The sequence below is a fragment of the Hippocampus comes genome, unplaced genomic scaffold (assembly GCF_001891065.2).
Source record: "Hippocampus comes isolate QL1 unplaced genomic scaffold, H_comes_QL1_v1.1 scaffold27, whole genome shotgun sequence".
Classification (NCBI taxonomy): Eukaryota; Metazoa; Chordata; class Actinopteri; order Syngnathiformes; family Syngnathidae; genus Hippocampus; species Hippocampus comes.
The window spans coordinates 444,537-456,826 of NW_017805145.1; the positions used below are offsets into that span (position 1 = coordinate 444,537).

Consider the following 12,290-nt stretch of genomic DNA (forward strand, 5'->3'; position numbering starts at 1 on the left):
GTATACAACATGTAATTCCAAATTTTGTGTGTTGTCTTTTAATTTGAAAAATAACAAAAATATTTTTATGGTTGTGACGAAAATAAAACAAACGTGGAGCTCCATGCTTTTTATTGCACAGTGTCCGACTGACAAGCTCAAACCAAATTGACTTTGAATAATTCTATTAAATAATATTCAAGTGGTTTTGTTTCTCTCTCAAGTTGAATTCATTTACAATAGTCACCGTATTACTGTTCGGATTGTCTATTTGCATCTTTGTAACACTATCCTGCCATAGAATATAAAATGTCCATCTGATGTTTTTTATTTCATGTTTCATGAGAAAATAAATGTTTCCATGTACAACTTGTTTAAATGTTATGGTTGCCTTTCCTATTCTGTCCGTTGATTTGTTAATTTGCATCACTGTTTTATAAAAACAGCTGACACTAAAGATATTTTATTCTGTTTTTAAATTATGTTTAACACAACATCCCAACTTTATTGGAATTAGATTTGTAAGAATACACTTTTTAGATAACCTTTGGACCCTTGCTTTAATCCTTTTTTTGCATTTTTGTGAATTATACAAGTAGCGGATCACTTTTTAAAAGCCCCCTGAGAAAAGATACTAGACTATTGAATATTACTGAAATCTTTATTGGAAAATCATGTTTAATAGACAACAGCAGAAATAAGAACAGAATAATTCGGACATTTTTTCATAGAGACATTGTATACACACCTTCCACAGTATCATTCTGGTCCTCCTACACAGGTAGTATCAATTAGAAGGTTTGGCTTTTGCCATACACATTTTTTTATTTCTAACAAAATTAAAGAGGTCGCTTATGAAGTGATACATAGATTCTTCCCAATCAATTTATATCTGTTGATATTTAAAAAAGACTTACATATGAAGTGCAATTTTTGTCGTGATTCAAGAGAAACATTAGTCCACTTTTTCTGGTCATGTTCAGACACAAAATTGAATAATTTGACGCAGTTTATTACACACAATATTGATCCTCACATCTCCTTACTCTGTAAACATCTAATTTGGTGTTATTGATTATAATAGGACTGCCAATGCACAATTTTATTGAATAAAAACCTTTTTATCATTTTCGCAAAATTTTACATCCATAGATCAAAATTTATGCATAAGAAACCACCTTTTACTGAAATGTTCATATACATGAATCATTTTGAATGAAAAGCTGTGAAAATATAATTATTGCAAACCATGATAAAAGTAGGGGCAGCTTGCTGGATGAGTGGGTAGCGCGTCGACCTCACAGTGCAGAGGTACCGGGTTCGATTCCAGCTCTGGCAAAGCTTGATTTCAATGCAGTATTTTCAAATTTGTTTAACAAAGGGGGGGGGGGGCAAAATCCCATCTACAAAAATGTATGTATTTCAAATCCCTTTGTTTTCATGGATATAATTTTATGATTTCTCAAAATGATGATTATTGTTCCATTTTAAGCTATAATGCATCTATCCATCTATCCATCCATACATTCTCTGATCCCCTTAATCCTCACAAGGGTCGCGGGGCGTGCTGAAGCCTATCTCAGTTGTCTTTGGGCTGTAGGCAGGGACACCCTCAACCGGTTGCCAGCTAATCGCAGGCTATAATCATGAAAATCTTACAAAGTAAAACCATTAACAACTATACAGTGAATCAAAACTGGGTTTCGCCTTTCTTAAATGTAACTACTGATCTTTGACTGAAGTATTCTACCATATTCTAATTTACACCATGATATATTTACAATTGTTTTGAAATACTGTAGTTGTCAGTATAAAAGTCTTGTCAATTTCAGACATGTGAATGCAGCAAACCTGACTGCCATTTTGAGAAAGACTGAAAAGTGAATAAGCAAACAAAACACATTTGTGGCGTTAATCCTTGACATGTTTGCTGAGCTGAAGTCTCACACATGAGCTCTTCCTAATATTTTGGTCCATCTCAGTTTAGAGGGCGTGACCATGATCGCTCCAAATGAGTCTCGCCGGAAGGAGACACTAATGAGTAAGCCCGCTTTCCATACGTTTTTTTTTTTGTTTTGTTTTTTTCCAACTTACTTTCTGTGTCATTAAAAACCGCTTTAGTTGCTCAGAAGGAAGAAGATGAGCTTCAGAAATGGAAGGAGGCTAACAGGCACACACATGTGCATACCACTCCAGAGAGATTAGGTAAAAAGCAGCACTCTTCAAGCATTGTGTTTGTAACGCGCACCTTCCGGGATTTTCACTGTCACTTGTGTTCAAGGTGGGAATGCGACTTTGGCTGAAGTCAGGGAGAGACAGTTCAAGGACTTGCGTTGCTCCAAGATGGAGAAGAAGGTACTGTTTTCTACTTGCCAAGGATACGGCTTTACCGTAAACGGAAAACTGCGAGCAATTGATGCTCCCCCCCCAAACCACATCTCCCGCCCAAAAAATACAATACAATACAATACAATACAATACAATACAATACAATGCATGCAGATTTATATAGCATGTATTGTATTGCATTGTATTGTTTTGTATTAAAAATAAAAATGCCTCTAGATGGCACAAGATGATAGCAAAGCACTTTTTCTTGTCAAAATGAAACTCCTCAACACACTTCAACATAGTTCATTGGCACCAAGATGGCAGGAAAAAAAAAACTTCTGACAAAAGGGAGCTTCTCAATTCTTTTCACTTGGATTGTTTCCAAATATGGTTCCCTTGTTCTTAGTTCAGGGTGAACTGCACCTTTAACTCAAAATTGTTTCATGTTGGTGATATCGATATACAGTACAGTATAGTGTTGTTGTTGTTTTTTTTTTTTTCTTTCTTTTTACCATTGCAAATAAGGACCCGGAGAAAAAGGCTGAATTTAGGTCAATTCATTTTGACATATAATACTTAATGTTTAATAAGCAGTAAATGCAACGATGAAAAAGTAAAATAAATTGGTCAATATTAAAATTAGATAAATGCCTTTCTTAACATAATGTGTTTAGTAGGGCTGGTATTTCATATGAGTCAATATTGATGATTCTTGATTTTTTTTTTTAACCTGTTGGGAAAAAACAGTTTTTATGTACATTGTCATGTGGTATGGTGTACAGTTTCTCCTGCTGATTGGCGAAGGAAATATGCCAAATGAAATTACATCCTGATTTGCCCTGTGATTTGTGATATGAAGTATTTTCCTTCCATTTGGTAATTTGGTTGCATTCTGATTGGAATACAAGGCCAAACAAGTATATAAACGTATACAAGGTAAACGCGACTAGTGATTATGTTTAATCCGCATCGGGTATTTGCAACTTGCTACTTTTTCTTTGGGAGAAATAATGATCCAACGTTCCCCCCATTTTCTGGTATGTTACAAACGAAAATAGTAACTGAATCATAAATTGTTTGTGCATTTTCGGCACTATCAATTTGAAGCAGTGTCCTATTTTTTGATAGAAATTTAACGTGTTTAAAAAAAATATATGATTAATCAAATAATTTTTAAAAAGTAATTGATTATTTAAGATAAATCGATAGTTAAAGTTCTAAAGTTGAAATTTTTACACAGAAAAAAATCTGATCGTATCGGCCAATCACACTCGTGAATTATCGGTATCGCCACTTTTAAAACCCTGATTGGAACATCCCTGCATTCAATAATGTTCATGTAATTTGAGCAAATTGGTCATTTCAGAAGTCTCGCAAATGGATGGATGGATGATGATACATGTGTGTTTCGTTAGTTGAAACAGGAATATATGGCCCAAAAGAAGAGACAAGAAGAGGAGGATGAGTTCAAACGGAAGAAACATGAGCAAAGAAAAAAGGTAAATAAAAACAAAAAACATACGTAGTCTGGCTGTTTTTTGGGGGGGGTATATAAAACTGGTGAGTAAGTGTAAAGAAATCATGCTAAGAGTGATTTTTTTTTCTTTTTTTGGGGGGCGGGGGGTCTTTCACATTTCCTTGTGCTCTTCTGTCTTTATATTTCTGTCAAGTCAGCACTTTTTGACAGAGTCCAGAGTTACAATTAACATTTCCCCCCAGTTTGAGTACTTGTTGCAAAAAGTTCAAAATCACCACGTCCCAACAACCGTTGAAGGAGCAATAACATTTGCAGACACTAGATGGCACTTGAGGCAAGCATCAGGACATGATGAAGGAACGCTACTGAGTGCTCTGCAGACTACGAGTGAAATGAAAAGTTAAAGTAGCAGTGTCTCTGTGCATAACAATTTCCCCTTTTTTGCCTACATTTTGGTGTGTCAGCCTTATTCTAAAATGTATGAAATTCATTTGTTCGTATGGCTCACAATTTGACACTATGTATCTCTATCCATCAATCCATCCATCCACTCAATCCTCCCATCTGGCTATCCATCCATCCATCTAGCTAATCTGCTGCATATTCCCTCCATTGAAACATTCACAATTTCATTTTTTTACGGAAAACATTTTGATTTATAATTTACAACAGCATCACAGGTTGGGAATTCTAAAATGGGTTTCGGCCTTTCAGTGTGGAATTTGCATGTTCTTCCTGGTGTTAGCATGGGTTTTGTCCGGGTACTCTGGCTTCCTCCCTCACTCCAAAAACACCTCTTAGGTTATTGGAAAACTCTAATTACCCTTAGATTTGAATGTGATTATAAATTAGCTCCAGCAGGGAAGGCCGATGGCCCGGCCGAGGTGGCCGATCATAGTGCTTGGCAGGTGTCCTGCTGGCTGCCTGAGAAAGTGGGTGTGTGTTTAGTTGGCAGTTGGCATTATGGGAGTGGCTCCTTAATCTTCTACATTTCAGATTGAGGACCCAATCATTTTCTTGGGTTGGGCAGCGCTAATGCTGAGAGAGCAGGAACATCCAAGAATGCTCCGAGATGGATGAATGGAGGGAAACACAACTTAAAGGGTGTTTTTTGTGAAGAATTTGGATCTCAACATCTCTAAAAGCTGAAAAAAGTTATTTTTACATGAAACAGACCCTTTAAAAACATACAAGTATTCTTTGCTTTGTTTTAAGGCTTGACACCTTCATAGAAAATGAATGGATTTAAAACATTTCCCTGAGGAACATCATTCCAAACTCTCTTACTGATACTTAACTTGTAATGGATTTTGGGAAAGTACTTATGCAATGTACATTACACTGACAAAAATAGGTCAGGAAGTGAAGCCAGATCCACTCTGTTAGACAGACTTTCTTTGGGAATTTTTGCTGAATGATCCAAAAGAGCATTTTTTATAACCGCACACAGATTTTTACAGCATATGCTCATATTGTTTACAGTGCTGTGACAAAGTATTGCCCTGTATATAAACGTGGTTACTGTGTCTCTGTGATGCTTTGCAGGCTGAGTGTCTGGAGGAACAGAAGCAGGTGAAGGAGAAGAAAAGGCAAGAACAACTCCGGCAAGATTGCGCCCAGTGAGTCTTTCTGTCTGTCTGTCTATCTATCTATCTGTAATAACAAACTGTTTCCTTTTTAGGCAACTTTAACTTCATAGTTGCGACAAAAAAGTTGGATGTTAGCGATGCAGACAAGCGCAACATACAGCAGCGGTTTGAACAGTGTTATGGTCCAGTATTTGTTATTGCTTTGTTTCTATTTAAAGAGCGAGGGAGACTCTGTTTAAAGACCGCTGGAAATTGCATTTGCACTGTGCTAGATTTATTTCCAGTACCTCCCTCTACCTCTTTAACACAGCGATCGTGCATAATTGCCACTTCCCAAGCCCTACCAGAAATCCTGGCATGTATACACCTTTGTCTTTCACACAGCATAATGTCAAGGAATGATGCCCGGCGGAGGGGGGTGGCGGGGTCACTGTATATGTAATACACTCATATATAAGATGAATATGTTATATGAGAGACGGCCCGGTGGTCGACTGGTTAGTGCATCGACCTCACAGTGCAAAGGTGCAGGATTCGATTCCGGCCTTCCTGTGTGGAGTTTGCATGTTCCCCCTGTGCCTGTGTGGGTTTTCTCCGGGTACTCCAGTTTCTTCCCACATTCCAAAAATATTCATGGCAAATTAATGGAACACTTGACATCGTCCCTCGGTGTGAGTGTGAGCGCGAATGGTTGTTTGACCATGTGTACCCTGCGATTGGTTGGCAACCCGTTCAGGGTGTCCCCCGTCTACTGCCCGAAGACAGCTGGGATAGGCTCCAGCATGCCCCGTGACCCTTGTGAGGAAAGGCGGATCCGAAAATGGATGGATGGATGTTATACTGAGAGATTTGATTTGGCACAAAATGAAAATGAGTTTGACCCCATGGCTTTAGATACAGTGGCCAAGTGTCCCATTACAAACACAATTGAAGGTGTGTCCTGCGGGGAAATGTTTTATGAAAATCCCCAGCCTTATGACATAAATAGGAACATATCTTTGAAGGATTTGAAATGTTACACTTAATACCCCTGCATGCAAGTACAGAATAAGCTATTTTAGTGAGACGTAATGAAGCTTCCCAATCATTGGTGACACATCACTCTTCCCTTTCATTACAATATGCCGCATACACTGCATTGACATGATTTTCGCAGCTCATTTATTATTGCGAGTTGACGGCTGCTGTAGTTGGCAGGATGCCACAAACAGGAAACACATGGTGACTGCCGCAGAGATGTGGTGATTGATGACACGCCAAAAGTTGCAAACTCAGCGATGCACCTTGTAAATCTCTCTGAGACTGATGGGAGGTCACATGACACAGGAGGAATTCGATGGCTGCAGAACCAAGGAAGTTAATAGTGTTGTGGCAGCTACAGGAAGACAGCAGTCTCATTTCCTGCTCCAATGCGCCATTTGGCTTCGTCCACCATTTTGTCAAGACATACGCACACACGCACACGCACGCACACACACATTTGGCCTTCTCAATGTGGTTCTGACTTGGACCTTTCAAACTTCCTTAGATGACTGTGTGTGTGTGTGTGTGTGTGTGTGTGTGTCTATACGCTGAGTGACTAGTGCATGAAGTGTTGTGACATACCATTTTATTCTTGCAAAATCACATTCTCTATTCTATAATTTGGTATATTTTGGGGGGCGGGGCACATTTTTTCTATCCTCAAAAGTGTGGGACTTGATTTGACAACAACTTACCAATCATTAAGGAGAGGAGCTTTTGCACCTTGGAGCTGACGCCAACGACTCTGTACAAGCCTTGGTCGTTTATTCCTGTGCAACAATCATAAAACGGTGCTTGAGTGGCATCGCAAAGGGGTTGGTGGTTTAAGAACGAGCAGAAACATCAAATACATAAATGCTGTACAAGTTGTCATTTGCATGTAAATACAGCAGAAAGCAACTGTGGTTCTTAGCGTGGAAGTCATTTTCAAAATTGGTGCACGCCTGACCCCTGGTGTGCAAAAAGAGATACTGCAACAGAGTAGTTCCTCCCCCGGTTTTGTTGTCAGCGGCCTTTTCTCCCTCACAGCGTGAACTCTCCTGGTAAATGTATACGAAATCGTTAAATGATGCTGACCTCGTGTCTCGATGGCGCTGATGGAGTTCTTCACAAAAGTCAGCCCCACGTCATCCAGCTGAGCGTCGACTGCAACAGAACAATATTTGTAACGGAGGGCTTTTTGCTCACATTAGTACTTTCTCTGAAATTTTCCACTTACTGCCCCTGAAATTATAGCTTATTCCAGACGATATTATTATATTCTGAATTTTGTTCGAACGTTACAGTGCTGTTCTTGCTATACTATCCTTTTCCTTTCAACGTGGCCCCTATTACGCGAAAACTTTGATAATCATCCCGACACTTACTTCCTCTTTCTTTTGAATATGTCCTCCCGAGATAGCGGCCGATCTGTAATGAGACAAGTTTGTTATTGTGGCAATGGGCAGCCGCGGGTCAGCGCAACAATCGCTTTGCTGTCACTTTAATAGCAGAGCAAGTTGCGGATGATGACATAGTGCAAGGTTGTTTGACTCACAGGTTCCTTCCCACCCATGGCCAGCATCCAGAATTTGTGGTCACCCTCCGACAGAGCCTGCACTGTGAGGGCTGTGCCTGGCCTGAGAGAAACCAGCAAAGTTAGACCATGGCCAACACTGTATGAAATAGGGTCCACCCCTTGAAAAGACGCTCTTTCCCAAATCGTCACTGAGTTTATCATCCACTGAGAAGTGTGATGACTGCTGTTTATGGACGCGATTGGTCGACGAGTCGACTTTACGACATAACATGAAAGCTTGAAGTTAAGTAATCATCAAGAACATGTTTTTGGCATGGGCCAATTTACAAAGGATTTCCAACTGGCCCGTCTGCTGTGGACTCTAAAGCCCCATGGAGAAACGTACAGCCAACAAGTTATTTCAGTAGGCGTCAATTATCATGCTGATTTTCACTAATCGCAGATCGGCTTGGGCCTGGTCGCTATCCTGTGCGAATGTTGGGGATCGCCCTTATTATCCCCCCAAAAAAACAAAACAAAAAAATCAAAAACAAACAAACAAAAAAAAAAGCCTAAATCCGGGTACCTTTACGGTTTGTGGTCGAAATGGCACAAAAGCAAGTTAAAAACTCCCGCAGAAATTGAGAGTTAACTGCCAAGTGCCATTCAAACGCTGATGCTAATCACAACAGCAGCAGCGAAGCCTGTGACAGTCTAACAGATGAATTAAAACTCTGTCCAATTGTTGCATGTTGTAAATGAGCTCCGTGGAACGCCGTATTAAAGATTATTTTCCGTCGTATGATGATGGCGTTCCACTTCCAGTCGCTCCACTATGCCGTGTGCGATTGTCGAGCGCCGTCTTTTTTCATCTTGATTCAACACGACTTGTACTTGACATAATTTTTAACATGCTGGCAATGTTGTAAAAATCAAGGCCAACTTCAGTTCATAGACACGTCCCTCAAAATAAAATGGCCGCTATTCAAATAGGAGCCGCCATTTCAAAGACAAGCAAATCGAACCCTACCGATCTGTAATGTCGAGCTCCAGGCAGAACCTCCTGTCCAACATGTCCGTCGTTTTGCGGACGCAGGACTTGAGCGTGACCGACTCCGTCTCACCCTGAAGACGAAAACCAAATCGTGATGAAAGAACTTTTGCCAGCAGGTCTGAAAATTTGAACATCCAATTTGCGCAAATGGCACACTCACACTCCTTCCGCCAGATCTGTGGTCGAAAGTCACCATATGCAGGATCTTCTGCTCCTTGACAAACGTGCAGTAGCGTTTTACCCAACTTGAACCGAAAGGGGGCGGTCCTGCAAAACCAAAAAGAATGGGAAAAAAATGAATAACTTGGGATGGAAAATCAAGTCAAGTCAAAATTTCAAAACGACAACTAATGCGCCTTTTGGGGACAAGGAAATTGGGCTTTACCATTATTGTCGGAGCAAGTCAAACGAGTGTGCAGCACGTTTGTATGGACACTACGCAGTATTTACAACGAAAGACGACTTAAACAGCAACAGAAATCCTTACGTTTTTCCTGGACGTAAAGGTATCCCTCGCAGCTGATCGGGCTCGTCTGTCTGAGATTTGTTTGAGTGTGTCCGTGTGCGTGTGTGTATTTTTGTGTGTGGGTGGGCATGCACATGCACATGTAGCTCAAGGATGTTGTTATGACAGACTAACAACTTGATAATGACCTCGTAAAAACACATGCACGCACATCTTCTACACATTTGTGAAATTGTTCAAGCTAACGATGTTTTGCAAGTCTCCTCTTCAGCGAGAAACCTCACAAATGTGTTTTGCCAATAAATATGACCAAACCCAGAAAACAGGTGAGCTGTGGCGGTCGTTACCTGAGCCCTTAGGCACTATGATGTCATTTTCAGTTGACTGAGAGTGTCAGTACAAGGCAAAATGGCCATCCCCTGACAAGGCTTAAAAATAGGTGGGTTTTTCTGCTTCATTCATATTTCACAAATGTGTTATTAGTCAGAATGCTGTGTTTAAACCAGCGGGGTCACGTGCATATTACAACATATAGTAAATACATTTTGTTGACCTCAGTTATTATTCAACCCTTTCATGCACCCCGTAACCTGACAACACAATAAGCTGTCCACTGTAGTAACCGCTGTCCCTGAAAGGGTTAAGCCAGGTCAGCATTATAGAACATAAGATTCACATACTGTATTTTATAGTTTTTTTTTTTTTTTTTTAAACCTATCCTCTTTTGTGCTCAGGCACAGGTCCGTGTCTAATACAAAATATTGCTTTGGCACCCTCTTGTGACATCCATGGTGCCAAGGAACTAAATCAGGGGTGCCCAAACTATTTGGACCGAAGATCGACTTTTCGATCAACCAACCTCCCGCGATCGACCCTTTACCGCGCACACGCACACACATACACACGCACACCATGATGAGCAACAGCCTGACATGGAGGTATGCGACACACTTTTGCATCCTGTTAACTATCGTAGCTCACACGTACCATTTTAAAGTGCTTCCCTCGGCCTTCTAGATTCCTATTCTTTGCCTGTGCCCTCGGTGAATTGCACACGAAATAAACTCTGAATGAGAATAATGGTAACGATAAAAGATATAGCGCATGATCACAAGCTGCAATTGCAGACTGCTGAGCGCTAACAACTTCCGGTGACGCAGGTCACGTGCCACTGTAGGTTAAGTGAATTGACCAGCTCAGTGTTTCGTAAACTAATTTGTTGCCATCTACGCAAATCTGCACAGTCCAGTAACGTGTGTGTGTGATTATTTGCAATTTCTTGACAGAGTGAACTCGGCCTTCCTAGACAAGCTCGACCGTCACGAGAAAGGAAGTGAGAAAACCCCAATGAGAAAGGCCGATGTCAGCCATTCACCACTGAGCACTGATGGACAAGAAAAACCAGGACCCCATCCAGAGGAGAGCTGCTCTGGCCAGATGATGCTAAATGATTTAGGTAACGTTTTGAATGATATCCACATACAAGAGCGGTAAGCACACTCGTCCATTGAAAAAAAAAAAAGAAATACAAAAATCTGTATGTGTTTTTTCAAAATTTTTATTGTCACTGTTCTTGCTGTACGGCACCGACACAGAATGGTGGTGGGGGAGGGGTGGGTGTTGACTTATCAATATGCCACCTTGGGAGGAGTTGTAACAGTCAAGACAATGTTTGTGTAAATAATGAATGCTTGATCCTCAAAATCGGGGAAAACTTCGATTTCATCGTCTTGTCAGACATCAGCAAATCTCATGAAACTACAACTCCAATTGACAAAAAGTGTCATGATAGAATACAAACTTAAACTCACTACTGAAGCCTGGATTTTCCATGTCACTCTTCTGTATGAACCATACTGACAATTTTTTTTAAAAAAAAACCAAAAAGGATTGTTTTCTTATTTTCAGACCAAGATGAGGACCTTGAGCGGTACCAATACAAGAACCTGGAATGGGCCTTGATGAAACTGATGTTAAACTTTCCAGAACTCAGCAGAGTTTTTCTGGAGGACATTCTTGACCAGTGTGCTGGTGACTACCAGCGTGCTCACACTTTACTAAAGCACGCAATGACTTGAAGCTGAAGCTTTTTTTGCTTGTCTGAAGTATATTGTGTTGCCTTATGTATAAAACGTTCTATATAAATAAAGCTGTCTTGCCTTGCTTGCATTTAATAGTGACACATTTAATAGGGACCATCCATTTGCTGTTTGAGTAAATTGTATTTAATTTGTTTTGTTTTTAAGAACAACGGGCCATTTCAAATGCTTACACAGACCCAGTATGGCCCACAGGCCGACTGTTGGCTACCCATGATCTTGGTGTATTTGCTGTCTTGTCTGCAAGCATGAATGAATCACGGTTTTTAACACGGATTTGAATTCTCACAGAGGGTCAGCGGCATGAGTCAACATCGTCTCATATTTGCGGCCCTTAATTGAATCAGCGTGTGCAGCTGGAAGTAGGACCGTTCCACCCAAATACGTAGATGATGCACCCCTTTATTTTGTTGTTAGTAATACTATAAAGAAACCACTGGGAGTTGGACTTTAGATCACACTTGTAAGAGTTTTGTTACACTTTATCCAAATATCCCATTAGTGCACAAACAAAATATTTACGAGATGTTGACAACTTATGTTGGACCAATGGATGTTTTTTTTTCTTTTTTAATGGAAAATGCATGTCATTGATTTTTATTTTATTGTTGTTCTTTTTCTCTTCCACGTCACAAAGATTTTTCATAAATTGGGAAGGTGCCTCAAATTAAATGTGTGTCAACTTCCTGCAAACTAAGACGAGGAAATTAAAAGACTTCCTTGGGTACCAAGTAAGTAAGTGAACGCTTGAACGCTTGCATATATATATATATA

The 12,290-nt window shown here is 40.1% G+C and overlaps 2 protein-coding genes across 2 annotated transcripts in view; one reads left to right on the forward strand and one right to left on the reverse strand.

Annotated features, from left to right (window-relative positions):
- The window catches only part of epsti1 (epithelial stromal interaction 1), a 12,141-nt gene extending 6,731 nt beyond the window's left edge, over positions 1–5,410 (forward strand). Inside the window, exons 6-8 of the mRNA XM_019867695.1 lie at positions 1,962–2,020; positions 2,261–2,334; positions 5,333–5,410. Coding sequence (XP_019723254.1) covers positions 1,962–2,020; positions 2,261–2,334; positions 5,333–5,410 — 211 coding nt within the window. The remainder of the gene's footprint in view (positions 1–1,961; positions 2,021–2,260; positions 2,335–5,332) is intronic.
- A 1,634-nt stretch (positions 5,411–7,044) lies between these two features.
- On the reverse strand, positions 7,045–9,485 carry LOC109514540 (rho GTPase-activating protein 10-like). Its single transcript, XM_019867727.1, has 7 exons — positions 9,439–9,485; positions 9,112–9,218; positions 8,928–9,022; positions 7,937–8,018; positions 7,767–7,809; positions 7,477–7,545; positions 7,045–7,169 (listed from the first exon to the last, which is right to left on the reverse strand). Exons 2-7 carry the CDS (start codon positions 9,145–9,147, stop codon positions 7,060–7,062), a joined length of 435 nt encoding a protein of 144 aa, XP_019723286.1. The 5' UTR covers positions 9,148–9,218; positions 9,439–9,485; the 3' UTR covers positions 7,045–7,059.
- Between the last annotated feature and the right edge of the window lie 2,805 nt (positions 9,486–12,290).

Excerpts from the sequence above, each read along its gene's own strand:
- LOC109514540 (XM_019867727.1), bottom strand. The coding sequence starts at position 9,147 with ATGGTGACTTTCGACCACAGATCTGGCGGAAGGAGT. Across the intron at positions 8,019-8,927 it reads GAGCTCGACATTACAGATCG|GCCAGGCACAGCCCTCACAG; the intron begins GTAGGGTTCGAT and ends GGTTTCTCTCAG. Across the intron at positions 7,810-7,936 it reads CCATGGGTGGGAAGGAACCT|ATCGGCCGCTATCTCGGGAG; the intron begins GTGAGTCAAACA and ends GTCTCATTACAG.